General features: G+C 31.3%; 1 protein-coding gene across 3 annotated transcripts in view; it reads right to left on the reverse strand.

Annotated features, from left to right (window-relative positions):
- Positions 1-20669, reverse strand: part of LOC118201825 (uncharacterized) — a 132137-nt gene that overhangs the window by 43956 nt on the left and 67512 nt on the right. The window contains exons 1-2 of one of the 3 annotated variants that reach the window (XM_085820420.1): positions 16729-16885; positions 6813-7148 (exon numbers count right to left, since the gene is read on the reverse strand). In XM_085820420.1, coding sequence (XP_085676546.1) covers positions 6813-7119 — 307 coding nt within the window. In that variant the 5' untranslated portion in view covers positions 7120-7148; positions 16729-16885. Of the gene's footprint in view, positions 1-6812; positions 7149-16728; positions 16886-20669 lie in introns of those variants that run through there. The other 2 variants (XM_085820421.1, XM_085820422.1) reach the window with 2 other exon arrangements.

The raw sequence follows: 20669 nt of genomic DNA on the forward strand, positions 1-20669 counted from the left end.
TTTCGCTTCCCACGTGTATCTTGTTCTATGAGGTTTCTCCCTTGTGCTACAGAATGTACACTGTTGGGATTTGCATTTTTACTGATATATATTCTGCATTCTTTAGTCTCTTTTCATCTGGCACAGAAAATTTGTTGGTTTTATATTAATAGGGGCCTTTTGCTTTGGTACGGATCCTTCGTTTCCAATTTGTATCATACTGCTGATTATATCCATTCTGAACACTTTGAGAATTTTTAAACTGCAATCACTTTCTGAAAGCATTCGATACATAATGGTCACTTGGTAAATTTACATCATCATTTTCTCACTGATCATTACTTTCATCTAAATTTCTTATAAACGGGAGGGAAGGGGGTAAAGGAGTATTTCCCTCTCATCACTTTCATCCTCAGAGACCACCAATTCTGGATCTGAAGGTAATTCTTCAAGTAAAGCTAATGCATCAGATATTTCTAGCCCTTTGCAAGCCATTTTAAATTTCAGAAGTAGAAAAAAAATATTTATAAAAGATACTTAACTTAAATAAAACTTTTATGTGATTTCTATTTTTAATTATAGAAAAATATATTTATATTATATTTAAACCACACAATATACCATAATTTCCGGAAGAAACGCCGCGGCGTTTACGTGTTTAAAACTTAAATTTTCAGCGGATGTGGTGTTTCTACCCATGCGGCGTTTAGGTGCACTAAAAATAAAATATTTCCTATGATGGTCATTGTACATAGTTTGGATGGCCTTGTCATTGTGCATAGACTGGTGCTGTTCCCACACAAAAGACCACTCAGGTGCTTTTTGCGAACGTTATTTTGTCTACATTCTTTCCCTTGAACGGACCTACGTGCCTTATTCACCCTAAACGAGATCTCAGAACAATAACATTCTTCCCCCTTCCAAATCAACATTCTCATCAGTTCGAACTCTCTCCTCTGCCATTCGATGAATCTTCCAGGACCCATCCTCTCTCCACCCCTGCCTTTTCTGCAATTTTTTTCAAAGGCGGACACGACTCCACCTGCCTTGCAATAACGAACTCCGACGTATTTCCCCTTCGCATGAATGGATTTTTCTTGGCATTCTGCCAGATACAGATCCCATCAGTTTCGGTACAAGTACTTGTTGGATAGTTTTTAAGACTAGCGTCTACATCCCAAAACGGCAGCCTATGAGAGAGACGATTCTATTATTTTCATCGGGGAGTAGGGGAGTTAGAATGGTTTTCTGAGGAATGCAACGGCAGTGGACTATATGTTTGCTTACATTTGGAAGTTCAAAAAATTGCTAAGGTGGATTGCCTTAGTTTCTACGGTTACTTAAGGGAAATATTAGGCAGTTTTATCGGTTTGCTGATAGAGGGCAAATAGACAGTTTACCTTTATAATCCGCATTTATCTATTTAAACTTCAGAAGATTTAAGATGAAGAGAATATATTTAACACAACAGAACGCAAGCTTAAGACTTGTAAATCTTTTAAAAAACAATACATCGATAATTAAAAATATTATTTATAGTGCATTATTAAAAACTTAACTGGTATGTCATATATCAGGACTTGAGTTTTTGCATCTATAAGGCCCAGGACGATGTCACGCACAATTTAATCTATTGCGGCGTTTACGCTGATGCGGCGTTTCTGTGTAATTTTAATTTTTTTCCTGCCATTTTTCTCAAGTGCGGCGTTTACGCTGATGCGGCCTTTCTTCCGGAAATTACGGTAATTAATAAAATCACAATACTAGCATAGGAATCAAGTATGTTGAGCTGAGGTTTGGTTTATGTATGTGTGTGTGTGTGTGGGGAGTTATGGCAAAGCTTCTAAGGTAAACTTGCTCATATACACGTTACACATGGGTAAAACCACGGAAAGGCCCATACAGCCAGCCCGTTCGCGGGATTTGAACCTTGGACTGAACTACCAGTGTTCAGGAATTTTACCACTCGGCCGCCAGTAGGACGGGTTGAACTCAGAGAAAAGTCTCTGGAAATGAAAGCCATTTTACATGGGCAGGTGCATGTATTGTTTACAAATCAGAGCCCCTTATCTATATCCAGGTAAAAGTAAATGCTCCCATTTGAAAGCAGAAAACACCATTGTGAAGAGCAGTGGTTTCAGAACACAACCATTGAGCCCTTAGAACAATGTGAAACAATGCTCTAGTGGCTCTGTGGTTGTACCCTAAAACTACAAAGCAAATGCCATAAATATACACAGGTTGTTCATATATGCAGGCTAATGATTGCTACATTTTTATTGTTTATGATAGAAATGATGATGTGCGATGAATAACTTTTGAAATTTAAAATTGTTTATATTAATAAAAGGTATTTTGTCTCACTGAAAATGAATTTTAAAAGACATCTGCTTTGAAATTCTAAGACCTCAAAAATGCAGGGTTCTGCAGTCTTTTTGTGTTATTTAGAGGTAAAAGATCAGAAATCAATTGGTTTTCAGTCAAAAATTTTGGAAAGAAGAGAAGGGGGGGGAATTCGAAAACTGCTGCTTTCAGGAAGCGAACACTGCGTGTGAAGGGTTTAAAAAGTATAGTACACAGAAATTGGACTTGCATAGCAATTTCCCAACATAAGGGTGGCCATATCTTTATGAACGATGCTTTTTCAAATTAGAGCAGTTACATCTTTATGAAGGATGCTTTTCTTAAAAATAGAAACTATTTTACAATAAGAAAGTAAGCACCTTTAATGCAGGAAGCAAGCACTCTAATAAGATTTCTGTTTTTTTAAAATTGGCATCATTTCATAAAGGTGCAGGTATCCGTATTATGGGTCCCATTATTAAACAGTTCTAAAATATGAGTGCTGTTGATATAATCTATTCCTAGACTGAATTTTTGAAAAATTATATGAATGATTAATGATGTATGGTGTTACATAAGATACAATTTATGGTGTTATATAAGATACAATTTATTAACTTGATTTAAAAAATATATTAAAGGAATCACATTTTAACAAGTACAGAACATTCACAGCACTACAAATATGAGGCCTATTCAATTGATTCTTAGAATGAAACTCTTATAAATACAGGAATGACTTAACTAATATATGCTGTTAAAGTATGCACACCTCCTGTTGCTATACACTACACTTAACATCAATGCAACTCTCTGAAAGAATAATAAAACTACTTTTTTGGGGGGAGAATACTGTGAAATTCCTTGCAGTATTTCATTTAATGGTCCAGGAATCTCTATTTAAAATAGCTTTCAACCCGGGAAAAAGAAAAATGGCCATGAGGAACAATATAATGATAGTATCTGGGAAATCAATGAAATGTTTATTCTTGGCCAAAAAGTTCAATACAAGTTTTTATACATGATATGAATTGTAATGGTGAAAATGCAGTTTTCAAATGTCATTTTTTTCTGTATTTTAGAGCATCAAATATAAAATTTTTGGTACTTCGTTATTTTTGCAGCTCCCATTTTATAAACGGTGCCAAGATTGTCAATTAATAACCAATACAAACCATCTTCAAACTGCACTGACATGAAGAGTAAGCATATTCATGACAAGTAAACCATGTCTTGTTATATTTTTTCATAAAAATGTTAAGAGTTCATGATTACTCATAATTATCTTTACATGAGTTGAGATCTGACTATTCCAAGTGTTAACAATATTTTTTTTTTCAAAAATAAATAAATAAATAAAATAAAAATGCTCAATTTGCAGAAAAGTGCTGCTATATCTCTCTTCCATCAAAACCCCATTTTAATACTCATTCAAATATGCAAAATGGCCATTAAACAAAAGAACATATCAATAAAAGCATATTTAATGTGAAAAGTGGTGAAGGAATATGTAGCACATTTGATCATCATCTAAATGCAGCTTACAGGCAATAAACTTTGCAAGCTCCCATTTTATAAACGGCAGGCAATAAACAGATAATATCATAAGATCATAGTTCATTAATGGATAAACAGCAAACACAAAAAAATACAATTAAAATGTAGACACATATTTATTTTGTAAGCTGTCAGAAAGAAAAATAGCACACAAGCACTATCAACTTTTCATCTGTGCAGTATAATAAGTTGTGTAAGACAATTTCTGCAGGAACAAGTCCTTGTTTCGGTTAAGGAGAGTGAAGATAAGAATGGATGTGCAACTTCCTTGTTTCTACTACTAATTCTACAAAAAGTTGTAAGTAGAAAAAACACATGTTGACAACTAAGTTAGCAATATCAGAATACAGTTAGCAATAGTATAGTAATCTGCTTACTGTTGAACACATCAACTGATGTTTAGTAAGTGGTGGAAGAAGCAACTCAGCCTTTACAAAAATACAACTATGATTAGAATAGCTATATGAGAGAAGTGTATTCTTTATATCAAATCTGACAATCATATACGTAAATAAAATTGCTCTGAAAAATTGTGTACATGAACAAAAATCTGTTCGTAAAGGAAAAAAAACAGAAATGACAGGTTTTCCTCTACAATAATGGATATTTGGTAGATTATGTGAAGAAACTGGTGAATTCCTTCTTACTCAGGTTCTGATTAGAGAAGCAACCACACTTGTGGCAAAAATCGTTGACCATCTATTAAAGACATCAATGATTTATTCAGTCATTAAAACAGAGAAATGGTAATAGCAGATTAGAGACATTTTATGAGCCATATATTTGTTGTTTATACAACAATGTTGCTCATGCATAAAATTTTGAAAGGCTCTGGTGTTCTCAATAATGTATAGTTTGCCTTACCTTGCAAAGTTTAAGAGGCATTTCTTGGGGCAAGAAAATGCTTCTGGTGACATATTAAAAGCAATTGTTCCAAGCTTAAAGCACAAATTCATGATGCATTAAATAGTCATTATACAAAAATAATTAAAAAAAAAAAAAAAAAACCTCAGCAAGACTTTCATATGAAAATAAACTTGCTTGGCAATTCTGGTCTTCCACTGTGATGACATCTGTTTTATCTGTTGAGTGATATCCAAACATCCAAGATTCTTCCTTTGTGATAACCAGGTTAAGAATTTCCTCAAGTTCTGCACAAACAGTCAAGTGATTGGACTTTTTATCTTGAGGAACAAATGATGTGGAAATATTCCTCATATTTTAATAAAGTTTGGTGATACAAGCCAACTGAAATAATTGTTCCTACAGCAGTGTCAAGAAAAACATGATATCACCTCATCAAATAAATGATTTCAGCAATTTCTTGTTGATGATGATCAACAGAAGGGCAGCCAGGACATAAATCCTCACTTTTTAAAAAAAAGTGAATTTGCTTCTGAATTTCTGTGCAGTGCTTACAGTGTTCATACAGTGTTCACAGCTTACAGTGTTCTCATTGAATGTTGGATTTAATATTTGTATATCTCTGTGGCTGATTTCCAGAGATTGAAAAAAAGTGGTTATACCACTGAAATGGTTAATAAAATGCAAAGAAAAAAAAAAATTTTTTTTTTGCTTACATAAATGAGAAAAAGAATATAAATATGGAATATGTCCCCCTCTGACAATGAACATAGGCTTAGCACCTCCTTTCTATGCAACTGATTAAACGGTCAGCTACGTTAATCAAAACAAGTCATTACACATCTCATAATTAACTCTTAGCTCCTTTAAGGATGCTGGAGGAAAAGACAAGGTGGCTAGCTGTCTCTCTTCCAATGTGGTTCCATTAGATTAGGATCTAGTGGTCAAGCTGGCCACTCCATTCATTAAATAGCTAGGCAGTAAAGGAAATAGTTAAATGTATATATCCTAAAAAGGCAGGTATTAATGTTTACTCAAACAAAGAAATTGCTATTGAAACCAGTATACTGTTTTGCATGAGATCAAGGATGTCGGTTTTACATATCTCAGCTCTAATAAACTAAGGAGAAATACATACAGGTCAGTGTGACTGTTTAAATTCTTACTCAAATAAGGGTATTGCTTCAGTATGTGTGCATTCAATTGAACATGATATGACATAAATATACACTGCAGACAGTATTTAAATTCATTAGTGGAAAAGTACCGACTGTCATTACTTTTTGTTCCATACAACATGCTTGTCTATATCAGTTTGTTATGAATGAAGGCATCAATGGAATATCAACAGCGAACCTTCAAGCAAATAGCCCCTTCAATATGCAGTATTCTTTTCATAACAAAAGCTGATATTCTTCTTATGAAATGATTAGCACTAAGCTAAGGCTCTATGGTTTGTTGCCTTCTAGCTGAAGAAGCAAGAAAAGTCCTTGGAAGAAGATGTTACAGACAGACAGCCTGAAAGTGGCCATCTTAACATTGGAAAACTGATTTTTATTCACTGGTAAACTGATTTCATAATCTGTAGATAATACTACTATTGACATTTAGCCATTCTGCTGCTTCAGCTTGTGACAGGCATTTTTCTATCTAGCCAATTGTTTGGCATCTTAAAGAAAGCCGCAGATGATATTTCTTAATTTCACAGACTAATTTTCGACAAATAAATATGCATTGGGTACACAAAACACTGTCCCATATTTCTGCATTTAAATGTAGAAGTACCAACTTTTCCTAAACATATAGTGATATTTCTGTGTTAGATAAAATTTTAATGCTTTTATTACTTAATTAACCAATAAACTTTATTCAACACGATTTATTTTCACAATAATATAATAGAAAAATCATTTGCTTGTTAACTCACAGAAAGCAGATAATTTCATAAAAACTATTCTTTATAAAAATTAAAATTTAATATAAATGAAATATACATATTATCTTGCGAATATCCAGCAATGAGAGTGAAGAGAGGGAGGAAAACTGAATGAAGAAAAAGAAATGTTCACCTAAAACTAATCCTGCTACTGTACTAAGATAGCCACTGCCACTTCCAAGATTTAAGAAGGATAATCCAGGCCGGAGCTTCAAGGCTTCCAAAACTTCAGAATATACACATGGTGCAGACAAATGCAGGTTTCCCATTCTCCATGCTATATCCCTATAGGCATTTTCCTTATGCTCTGGGGAGTAATAATTGCCTCGATCAACAGCTCTAAATACACGCTGAACTAAAGGAGTTTTGATAAATTCAGCTTCAACTAAATTATCAATAAGTTCATCATTATTCTTTCCAGCACTGACTGCTCCACCCATTCCGGACCTTTACTAGACAGAACCTGAAACTTTTAAGAATAAGGAATAAATAACAAGCAGTCATTGAGAGAAAAATATTACATTCATTCATTGAAAATTTAAAACTTACAAAATAATTTACATACTTTGATATTTAATACAGAAATACAGATATACAATTGAAATTTGCTTAGGGATTTTAAAGAATTAAATGTTTGGTTAATTATATCTAACCTGATAAGTAGAAAAAATGGATCACACAACAAAATTGCATAAAACTTTAGACCAGTGTTTCTTAACCTTTTTGGCACAATGAACCACTTTAAAAATTTTAAATATGTCACGGACCCCTCTGTGAAAAAAAAATTGCTTAAACATAATTTATTACAAAATATATTCTGTTTTATTATTTAATTATTTTAATATTTTTATTTCAATAATATAAAAAATTTGAAGAAATTAAAATTTTTAATGTGAAGGCTGTTGCTGCTTTTCCTTGATTAACAGATTGAATTGAGGGATGGTTTTCGACAAAGCAAAGCGCATATCATTTCGACATTCAGTCTATTTCGATGTTTTGTTTTTATTGTGACAAGTGTGGAAAATCCCGCTTCGCAAAGATATATGGTAGCAAACGGAATAATGGCTGCCATAGCTCGTTTTACAAGCAATGGGTAGGCTTCTGTTAAAGAAGACCAAAACTCTCCAAGAGTTTTTGAATTGAAATCCATTTTTAACAAGGACTTTCTTTTCAAATCAATTTGCTCATCTTTGGCAAGGTTCATGTCATCGATACAGTCAATATCACAAAGAAAAGGATTACGAATCCACAACTCATCTTTTATAACAAAAGAACCATCCGAATTGAAATATATTTCAAATGAAACTTCCAGGTGTTCACAGATTTCATTTTTCAAGTTATTCAATAACAAACTATCTTTCCGATATCCATTTTCAAAAAGCACTTCGTCCAACATTTGAAAGTTTGCATATATCCCATTTTGAATTCTAATTTTCCAAAGTGACATTTTCAATAAAAATGCCTGTGGTTTCTCAGTGGCATCCATAATTGTTGTATCAGGCCCTTGAATTGAAAGACATATATCGTTCATGTGGTTAAAAATGTCTGTCAGGTAAGCCAATTTACATATAAAATCTCTTTTCTTGAAATATTTGATGAGTGAGTTATCTTTTTCTTCTAAAAAAAGTGATACTTCTGTCTTCAACATGAAAATTTGTTTCAAAATCTGCCCTCGTGACAGCCAGTGCACTTCCGTGTGGTACAGAAGTACCTCATGTTCTGCGTTCATTTCTTGACGGTGTTTTAAAAAGATGATAATTAAGAGCTCTACTTCTAATAAAATTCACAGTTTTAATAACTATAGACAATACTTCTTTTAAGCTGGTTGGAAGAGTTCTTGTAGCCAGTGCATGTCTATGTAAAAAACAATGTGTAATAATAATACTAGGAGCCTATTTTTTTACCAAATGAGCAAAACCAGATTTATTGCCAAGCATCGCAAGTGCTCCACCCGTACAAAGTGAATGAAGTTTTTGTTTCCAGTAAAAGTCGTGTTTGGAAAAGAAAACATTTAAAATTGCTAAAACATCAACTGCCTTTGTAGTTTGCAAAAGAGGATCACAAAATAAGAATTCTTCTTTGATAGTATCAGCAGACACGTAACGAACAAAAACAAGAAGTTGACTACAATTCAAGCTGTAGTTTCATCCAGTTGCATATTAAAGGGAAATGGCAATGCTTTCAATTCATCGATGATCTGTTTCAAGATATTGCAAAAAATTTCAACTATTCTTGAATGTATCACATCCTTTAACAATGGAATAGCCTCAAGTTTTTTTCTCTGTTCCAGTCCACAAACTAATTCAACCATTTCCAGCTCACAAGGCTTAATTAATGTCTCTCCAATAGTATGCGGTTTCTTATTTTTGGCAATACGATATGCAACTCTGAAAGATGCCTCAACCAAAGGTCCAAACATATCCATTAAAAAAACATTAAGAAAATTTTACAGCAGGTTATAATTTATGATATTGATTTTAAAATAATATTAGTACTATTAAACACTACAATCATTAATTAAATTAATTACATTAAAATCTACAACAACAAATAACAAAATGTTTATGTGTCTTCTTAATTTGAAAATTTTCTAGATATTTTTAATTTACATCAGTTCCTTCTCTTCAGCATCTTTTCTTAGGTTATTTGTTTCAATAAACAAATCAATGTTCTCACTTGCTTCGTCTCCTAGTCAGTTAATTTTTAAATAGCTTACCTATGAAGAATAATTTTTTTCTCTCTTTGTAACACCAATTCCTTTTTCAATTAATTTTATTTTCATTTCAGAATTAATTAAAGATTTCTGTTACTCTACAGAACTGCTTGTACTCAGAATGTATAGAAGAAATTAATTTTGTTTCCGAAATTATATTAAGTCAAAACTGGTGCAGCAACCAGAGTGGCAGAATTTTTTAATTTAGTGAAGCACTGAGCAATAAAATTTAGGGCAGGTACTGAGGTATATATGATGCACTGAGACATATATGATGAATCTTAAATAGTCAGTTTTAAATTGCTATTATTAGGGTTGCCCCAATTATTTTTGGCAGCACTGGCATCAGCAATAGTTTGGCGATTTTTTATGGCCCTCAAAACCAAATAGTACCGCACAACTTTTCTCGCAGAAACAAGAGCGGGGAAAGTGCAGAATCACCCACTGCTTGGGACGTTTTTTAAAGTTACACAAACTCAGCATCCATGTACACATTGACCTATTTTCACTTAAAAAATCCCAGAATTGCACAAAAATGGCACTGCGCACTTCCTTGACTTTATCCATGTACACATCGACCTATTTTCACTTAAAAAGTCAAAGAAAATTGACAAAAATCTAATTCTTTTTACTGTTGTAAAAAGCACCAAAAAAATAAGTGGGTGATTTTGCACTTCACCCACAAGTGCTTCTCACAAAACAGTTTCATGGATCAGACAGGGTTCGTACACATTTCTGTATACAGAAATTAAGCACTTTTAAGGACCTATGAGCAAAAGGGAACTGAATAAATTCAATTAAAAATATTATCTATGCCTGAATTTCACTTTTGTAATACCATCCTAAAAATAAAATAGATCCCTAAGTAGTGCATTATTACTAAAAATGAATTAATTAACATAATTATTAATAAGTTTGAGAATAAAATAAACTTTAACTCTCTGAGCGGCCAGGGTTTCACTAAGAAAGCACAAAACTACTATGAGAACAAATTTTTTTTTTGATTTTAATGTAAAATCTCTCCTGGTATTTCATACCTAGATTTGTTCTCTTTTGATATATTGCCTTAATTTATTTGACATATTTTATTATGCACGTATATATACGTTCTTACAGATATCCCAAAACATATTCTAAGCCGCATATATACGGCCTTACCGATTAGAGGGTTATGCGATTTATCAAGAAGCATTAAATATTTTACACTTATAATAGTTGGACATATTTGAAAGAAGAAAAGTGACATTTACGCTTTACTAACAGTTAGCTATATGTTGATTTTTTTTTAGTCTCATTTTGTCCCATACTAGGTCAGTCTACAGGTTCAGTAAATAGCAGGTAGATTTTATATCATACGACATAGGTTAAAATGAGAAGTAAGATCATAATCAGCATGATTCATAACAAAAGACTGAATGTTGTCACCGCTGCTGCTTGTCTAGAGAGAGACCTGCTGATTAGAACAAACCTGAAAGGCCTGATGTAGGCATGGTTGGCAAGTGTTTAAAGTTAGTCAGGCTCTGTTTGATGCAGTTAGTGTCATAGCTTTGTGTAGCGTTCCATGGGTTGCAACCCAGTTAATATACTTTAAGGTTCCAATAAGCCATTAAAGCACCAGAGGTGATAAGTTATTTTGTATTATTTTAAGCTTCACTAGATGCAAAGAATAAGTTTTACTTGAATTTTTACATTTTTGTATATTTTATCTCGCGACCACAGTGAGTATTATTGAAAGGCAATAATTCGCTTTAATATGTAGAGATGAATTTTAAGGGTAAGCAGTTAGTTATAAATAATTAAATTAGATACTTAGAGAACCTTAGTCATTATGGATTTATATGGCCACTATTAAATTTTATTTTTTAACAATATTTGTTAAAAAAAGCCCTATTAAAATCAAAATCTAATAAAATTTCAGTTTAAAATACATGTAATTTATGACACTGATTCTTAAGGGGTGTCGGAAACCGACAATGTTAAATTGGCCATTTTCAATGTACCTTCTCTCACAATCTACTGTAGATACACGCTTGAATTGATACACGTAATTAAAGTAAAATCTCATCATACTGAAATGAGCTTTTGAAACATTTTGAATATTAGAGTAATTTATAGACTAATGTGTTAGGCATAGTAAAATTTAGCAATCTTCTCAAAAAAAAAAAAAAAAATTGTGAAATTATTTTCTTAGTTTATCACAAATGACTCATTTTAGTACATATTAGAAAACACAATAAATAAGCCATAAAAATTTTACATGCCTGTGAGCAGTAGTTCCTGAGAAAAGGTACATTAAGTATACAAAAATCACATTCGGAGAAAAACGCTTTTTTATGTAAAAAGTGTCGTTTATCAAAGCATTCGATGATAAATTAAAACTAGATTTTTTACAGTTCTAATTTTCATAGAGATTAAAGTATGATATTTTTATAAAGCTAAAAGTGTCGAAAATTTGAAAATGCAAAAATCCCAAATCACCATTTGAAGAATTTTGGGTTCCAACACCCCTTAAATGATATTAGAATAATTTCACATTAAAAGCTACAAAACAAATCTCAACAAAATATCAGTCATTTTAACTTGAAGCCTTTACAAATATTTTAGCTAGTTTATATTGATTTCCTTCTCTTTAAAGCATCTTTTATAAAAATTAGAGATTTGTCTCAATATGCAAACCAGTGCTCTCGCTAGTTTCTACGTGCTTTATCTCCTAACTTGTCAACCTTTCCATAACATACCTATGAGGATTTACTTGGTCTGGTATAAGTTAAATAGCCCAAAACCCCCGACAGACGTGAAGCATATTATTATGTCTGAAAGTAACTACAATATCAGATAAAGGTAAGGTTCTTTTTAAAAAAGCCTCTTATTTAAAAAGAACTTAGAACACAAAGGCATGTTCTGATGCTAACAAAATCAATTACAGCTGACGGTGACATAATTAAACAAAAATAGTCTAATTCAAACTAAAAATGTGTAGTGGTCAAAGATTATACAATTTAATTTAAATTTAATCTGGTTCAGTAACTCTATCATAGGAGGAAATAGAAATGGGGAGTTATAGTAAAGGCTAAAATCATAAATAATTGGGTAATTTAAATAATAATAACTGCACATATCTTTGATGAATAATTTTCTTTATGTATTCAATTTCTTTCTTCAACATGTTTCCTTTTCATTTTAGATTTTTTGGATTTAATTAAAGATTTATGTTATTCTAAAAAACACTAAATGCATTTAGAATGCATAGAAAAAGCGCCCAATTTTATTTCTTTAACAATATGAGCATTTAGAAGAAATATGAAATATATATGGTAACAGAGCTGATGTGGCAGAATTTTTAGAATTTAGTGACACACTGAACAACAAAATCTAGAAATGGCAAAACTTTTAGAATTTAGAGCAGGCATTGGAAGCAGAATTTAGAAAGGCACTAAACAACAGAATTTAGGATCCACAGAGGTTGCATCAGGTGGGAAAATGCTTAGAGCCAGCTATGTGTATGATGCATTAAGACATATTAGATGAATCTTTTAAATGTTAAGTTTTCAATTTCTTTATTAATAAAAAAAATTCCTTTCTATAAGGCCTGCCCATGTCATAAGATTAGAATCATTTTTGATATTTTCCATGCTTGAGTCTAGTGAAAAGCAGAAAAAATTAAGAGAAGATAAGCATGTTAAGATTCTAGTAACAGAAGTAAAAAATTTAAATATTATGTTTTCATTGTTCTTCTAGACGTTCTCCAAAAAGTAAGAAATTCATTGCAAACTTTCTGTAAAATACATCCATTATATGTTGATACCATGGAGACATTTTTCATTTTGTCACATATTTCTCGAATCTTCTCGAATCATAGGTCTATAAATCTTCCCTTCAACTTCTTATAAACCTTCCAAGCTACAATGTCTAAAATCCTAAAGAAAAATTATCCCTACCAATTTTGTAACAGCAAAAAGAAATTATTTTTTGGGGGGGGGAAGAGGAAAAAAGTGTAAAATTAATTTTATAGAGAAAACTGATGCATATTCTGAGACAATTACATGGAAAAAAACTCTTACTATGAAAAAATTAAAAAGAATACATTTTTAATTAATTACATAGATAATTTTGCTCTTGATAAGAGCTGTTTCATAAATTGTGCTTTAAAGCATTATACATTGTTTATTTTTCAGATTCAAAATTTTAAAATATAAGTTGTTGCCAAAATCAAACTTTATAATATGACAAGGAAAAAAAAAATGTTTTACTTTAATGTTATTTTTTAAATATAATTTCAATATATTACAATTATTTTAATGAAATAATCAATGTTACAATGTTTTAAAAAAAAATCATCGAAAAATTCTTAGATCTCGGAATTTAAAATTTTCTATAAAAACTGATCTTAAAATCGCCAAAATGTTGATAAGTCCCCAGATTTAGAACCATTTAATTAAAGAATTCACATCCCCAAAAGCAAAAGTTGTTTAAAAGCTCTTTATTAGAAAAAATGAATTTCGAAATGCTTAAGTTCCACTTCTTCCCATCATTTATGTTAAAAATAGAAACAAATTATAACCCATGAACCCATTCAAAAGATAAGCATATATGTCAGTGAATCGCCAAAAATATTCCTTCAAAATGCTAATTCACACTCAAAATGGTAGTCGTAAAAACAGACAGAAATTTCAGATGATTAAAATTAAGGACCTTCTTCTGAGTTTGGCCAATATTATGGATTTTTACGGACGAAAAATCGCTTCCAAAAAATCTAAGGACTTTTAAGGACTATACGAACCCTGTCAGAGAAGAGTCTAAAATTTAAAAAAAAAAATTGAGTTCTCTCTGATAGTCAGTGCATTTTAGACACACCTAGCATCATTATTAATGATTAACTATCTATAGCACATTCTACAGAAATTTTTAGCACAAAGTCGTACTTAAAATTAATATAAGGATCTGCTACTGAATATAGAAACAACCTGCCAACGGCAATGCTAAAAGAACTGCTTAAAAAAAAAAAAAAAAAAAAAAAAAAGAAAGAAAAGAAAGAAAAGAAAAAAAAAAGAAGAGAGAAAATTTTAAAACAAAATTTACTAACTATTTTCTATTTTTCAATAAAAAGGCTAGAAAGACGAGAATGCTTGAGTAACAAAATAGGAAGAGAATGAAATTAGCAGACTGATTAAAAAGATTTAAATCAGACAAATCTTTAGTCATGAGCGACTAATTACGGGATATTTTCAAAGAAAACAATTCAAATACAGCATAACAGGCATTAATGCAAATAACAAATATTATATAAAACAGCATACTCTATTTTATTTACAGCAAAATATTTTTAATCACAACAATTTAACTCAATTACTTCAAGATCAACAAAGTGCTGAAATACTTGGAGCAATCTCAAAATATATTAATGCAGAATCAAAATACATATACAGTGTCTCACAAAAGTGATGGGACACTTGTGCTTTACAAAAACTGTAATAAAATAAATTAAAAGAACATGTAAACATTTTTTGTGGGTTTCATACTTAAATTTAGTAACGATTATTACATAATACATTTTCTCATAATATTAAAATATTAATTTAATAAAAATACAATTGTTTAGAACGGAGCAAAAAATGGCTCACATAAGTGATGGGACACCATTAGATACTACTACGTACTACAATAAAAATACTTTTTGGGGTTTTTATTTTTACTCAAAAGCAATTAGCAATAATTTATAAAATCGTCTGCAGTATTTCGCTCCAGTTTGTTTTGGAATTTTTGTGTTTTTTAGTTCTGTGCAGCCATGAATGCTAAACGAAAAGAAACCTTGCCTGAAATTCGAAAATTAGTTATTACTTTGCATATTGAACGTGGAAAATCTATTAGAGAAACTGCTGAAACAGTTAACTTGATTCATTCAACAGTTTTCAATATCATTAAACGATATAAAAAGAATCATATGATTCAGGATAAAAGAAGATCTGGCCGACCATCAAAGCTATCCAATGGAATAAAGCGAATTATCATTCGAAATATTAAAAAAAATCCAAGAATGAGTGCTCCTAAAGTTGCTGCTGATTTACAAGCATTATATGGAGTAATTGTTAATCCTGAGACTATTAGAAGAGTAATTTGATTTGCTGGATATCACGGTAGAGCAGCCAGGAAAAAATTCTTCGTAAGTGAAAAAAATAGAAACCTCAGACTGGCTTTCGCAAAATCCAACACAAATAAGAATTCTGATTACTGGAATGGAGTTATATTTGTTGATGAGAGTAAATTTAATACATTTGCTTCTGACGGTAGAATCTTGGTGTGGAGAAAACCCAGGGAAGAATTTCGCAAACAGGACTTGGTGCCAACATTAAAACATGGTGAAGGAGGATTTATGGTATGGGGGTATATGTCGTCCGCTAGAGTTGGTAATCTTGTTTTTATTGACAGTATAATGGATCAGTACAAGTATATTGACATTTTAAATCAAAATTTGAAATCTTCAGCACGAAAATTGAACCTTCATAACGATTTCAAATTCTACCAGGACAATGACCCCAAGCACACTGCTCTGAATGTTACACTCTGGCTGCTGTATAACTATCCTGAAATAATAAAAACACCACCACAATCTCCAGACTTAAATCTAATAGAGAATATTTGGCAAGAATTGGAATCAAGAATTCGCAAACACACCATTTCTTCAAAACAACAATTAAAATCGGTGCTTCAAGAAGAATGGGGTAAAATCACTCCAGAAATCACAAAAAAATTAGTCGAAACCATCCCAAGACGAGTAAATCATGTTTTAAAAGTAAAAGGATATCCAACAAAGTATTAAAACCTTTTAAAAAGTAAAAGTTTTGGATAAACATTTGATGGAAGTTAATATCTGAAAATCAAAACGGTATACTTACTTTTAAATACTTAACCCCCAGCCAAAATTTTATGGGAATGATTCAAAAATCACCTTGAAAAGTAATATTAATATAATGAAGTACGTAAACAATGAATTAAATCTAATGTCCTTTCCTTATTATTATAATTGATCTTCTTGGGATTTTATGATGATATAACCATTTTAAATACATTTCCTGAAAGTTGTACGAAACACATACTGTTCTCCCACATATGAAAAAAACCGCTCGCTCAGAAATAAACAAAATAACCTTTAGTAATTACATAAACCAACACTATAAGAAATACTGTGTGGTATTTATATTATGATCCCGTTCGACTACTTAGAGGAAAACAAATGAAATTTCGATAAGCATTCGAGCAAATAAAAGTTTTATTAATTGAATTAAATGCATGTACACGTTCGAAAAAAATTTTAAGATTCATACATCAATTTTATTACCTTCGATTAATAATAACTTCCAATACTGATTAAAAAGTCGTCACTAGATGTAAATTCCACTTCATCAAAGATGAAAAACAATAAAGTTCAGTTGATGCCATATTCAATACGTAAATAATTTCTCAAAAATTTCATTACTTCTTTATTGAATTTCTTATATTTTACAAGCCTGCTAGGAATAAATATTTGTATTTTATTAGAGACGTCATTTATTTAATGCTAGTAAGGTAATGCCACATATTTTCATTAACAATTTCTTCTTTCTAGAAAACTAATTATACTGAAATACAGTAATAACGAGTCTGAAATATTTTAGAACATGATTTAGAATTAAAATAATTAATCCTCATCTTAAATACATAAATAACCAGATCTCTAATTGTTAAATTATCTAAGGAATTGTAAAATACTCAATTTTCCATCCATGTTGCTCAAGCTTCAAGCTATTCAAATACGAACGCTTCTCAGCAAAGCATCTGCTTTGTTAAAGAAAACCTTTTGGGAGTAAAATCATCCACTTCATCGGGTTTTTCAAACAAAGCAGTCAGTGGTCCTGTTACTACCTGCTGACCTAGAGAAATTTCCCAGAAACTTTTGTTCGAAAAAAACGAGTTTTATATTTTTAAGAATTTCCATTCTGACAGCAAGATTTTGTTATTTTTCATATATAGATGAAAAGAAACTAATTTGTTTTTAATAAAGAAGAAAAAAATTAATAAGCTTATTTAAATTTTTTACACAGCACCGAGTAAGGAGACGAAATTTAATTTTCTTTATAAATATTTTTCTCAGACAATACTTTAGTGTTTTTCAAATTACGAGAATAGCGCGTTAGTGCATGCATTTTCAAATCAGATTTATTTAATTAATATATATGGATATGCCGAACAAGCACACTTTCGCACACATACACTGTATATTAGTACATACATAAAAATGAAATAAAATTTGAAAACAAGCAATTTAAAAACTACTGTATTGAAAAATTATTGAAAATTTGTTTTTACCTCATTTTTTTTCGTTATATACATTTACTTCAGTTTTTTTATATGCATTTACTTAATTTTATTTTGTTATATGCATCTGTTAGTCTTTTTGAAAAATTTTTAGATTTTTTGAGTATGCCAAAGGAAACGAGATCTATCAGCCGAAAGCAATGAATGTCTCCATGGACGACTTTCTAAGTAAAACGTACTCATGTTCATGTTACACATAGGGAAAATCACAAAATTCAACCAGTTCGTTTGTTTGGGTTCGAATATGAGTCGAAATAGCGATAATCAGATATCTTAGCCAGGAGGCCATTGATTGGGTTTGACAGATTTCGAAACCTAATAAATAGTATTTAATAAATATAATATTATTAAACGAATCGGATTTATATAAAGCAAATAAAATTCTTATATCGAACACAACTAAAACTCGATATAACTTACACTGATAAACTGATGTGTAATAACACTGATAAATTAAAATACTAAACGGAATATACATTAATTCTACATAGATAATTTTTTGTAATGTATTTCGCTTCAAATGTCTGGACGCAAAATCCTGATTATATATACCCTTATTTTAAGGATATCACATATCTGATGGTTTGACTTTTAGCTCAAAACACAAAGAATCCACAAAATTCAGTAAAATTAATAACTTTATTTCCCTGTTGAAAATTCTCTGAATCTTTTCAAATATAAAAGCACACGCGCCAAGCAGTTTGCTTTAAATAAATATATGCAGCAACGAGAAGATGCGCTTTTGACAGCAACTCGTTTCGAAAATTGAAAATTTTTCTAAATGTAAGAGATTTGTCGCTTAAATAAATTTTTCATTAAACAAACAAAAAAAAAAAAAAAAAGAGAATCGCATATTATATTATTAAAAGAATTTTATTGATAATAACAAAGAAAGAATAAACAATATATTTCATTCAACGGGGCCAACTTTGGCGCATGAACTTATCAACATAAAAATATTTGAAGCATGTTATGGATAAAGATTTATTTGATTATGGCAAAGTACTCGATGGTTATTTGCCTAAGGTGAAGGATGCCTTCGTTCGAAGAATGCCTAACGGAAATTGGCTTGCATACATGTTACACATATGGAAAACTAAGAATATCATCCTGGCAACCAGCCCGTTTGCCGGGATTCGAACCCCGGACAGAACCACCAGTTGTTCCGTTAGACTCCGCTCAGTCACTGGTGGGCTGTCCGATAACGGAAAAGTTCAAAATTTCAAAGAGATTTCAAGAATGTTTAATTATTTTATTTAGCTTATGACAAACTAAATAAAATAATTAAACATTCTTGAAATCGCTTCTCTTAACATACTGGTAGTTTGACCTGCATTCAAACCCCCATGAACAAGCTGATTGCATGGGCGTTTTTATGGTTTTAACTTTTTGTAGTGCGAGATTGTTTCCCTTAGAAAATCTGTCACGAAAGCATACCTCCCCTTAGACAGATCGCCTTCACGTGCTTAATAATCTAACAAGCCAAACCAAACACAACCCGAGCGAGGACTCGTAATCAAAGCACGTCATCATGAAACGCTAACTAAAATTGGCTCATATTCACATTAAACATGGGCAGGAAAAATTCGCTAAAACAGCTATGCAGGCAATCCATTCGTCAGGATTTGAACCCGCTTCAAACTATTTAGTATTCAACGATTTTACCGCTACTTCGTTGGCGGCCTTTTGTAGTATCTATAAGGAAAGTAATCGCAAAGACACAATCATTGAGTACCGACGGATGAATTAAGTTCGGAATTTAAAGAATAACTTTCATCCGTGCTATTGCTATTAGCATTGACATTTGGACAGATGTTAATTTATTTTTAAATCCTTTAATGTAATTAATTTATATCTTTAAATAATTGATCTTCTGACTGTAATTTTTTGTGCGGAGTATATCTAACCCTTCCGTACACTAACTGTTTTAATTAATTTTCACTCCATTAATTTTAAGAGATTTTATATCGATAGATTTCTTTCCAAAAATGTTTCAAGGAATACATATTTTTTTCTTTAGATTTCAAAACATTTTGGATTTAAAATCTTAATAATAAAATTTTTAAAACAAATATTTCTAGAAATTCCTTCGGCGTATTCATTTATTCCATTTAGTTGAAATTTCGAGTAGAATATCTTCCTTTCAACATTCATTTAATTTTTATATGTCAGTTAGCCATTTCTACGGAGCATAGAGCCACACATACGAGTACAAAACTCAGGCATGCTGAAAGCACAGTTTTAACATTTAAGAACGTAAAAAGAAGAATATACCATTATAATAACGCGCATTTGAAATACGAAGGCAAGCAAGAAAGCTGGTTGCAACATTTTATATTTTTTCCTGACAAATCAGAAATTGTAATCATTTTTCAATACAAAAATAAAATATTTGATTCTATAACATATAGGCATAAAGGCGTCCTCCGTTACAATTCTTATTTTTTCTTGTTTCTACTAAAATTCGGCAATGTACTATAACAACGTCGGATCCTGTTTGACTTTCATTTGTATAAAGTACCACAAGGCAAACAGTTGTAAAACGATTTATCTTCTTTCGCAAACTATTAGTCGGCACATAGATAATACATACCTGCTGTCTGACAAAGATACTTCACTCTAAGGACTTTTTCCTAAAGTGCTCTTTTCAAAGAGACTTCACACCCTATTAAGACCTTTGTGTCAACTGACAGCCGCCTGCAGAAAGGTAGGGGAAGGAAGACCAGATCGCGTCGTCTAAACACGTCTTAAGCAATCTTCGCGAAATTCGGGCTTCGTGTATACACGTCTTAAGCATTTTTCGTGCGATTTGAAATTCGTGTAAAGACGTCTTAAGCATTTTTAAAGAAATTCCAAAAACGTTTAAACACGTCTTAAGCAGTTAAAGGGTTAAAGAAAGATATGAATTTGACTAAGTTATTTTTC

Source organism: Stegodyphus dumicola, chromosome 7 (assembly GCF_044657685.1).
Source record: "Stegodyphus dumicola isolate Sdum_Otavi_A_Nest chromosome 7, ASM4465768v1".
Taxonomy (NCBI): Eukaryota; Metazoa; Arthropoda; class Arachnida; order Araneae; family Eresidae; genus Stegodyphus; species Stegodyphus dumicola.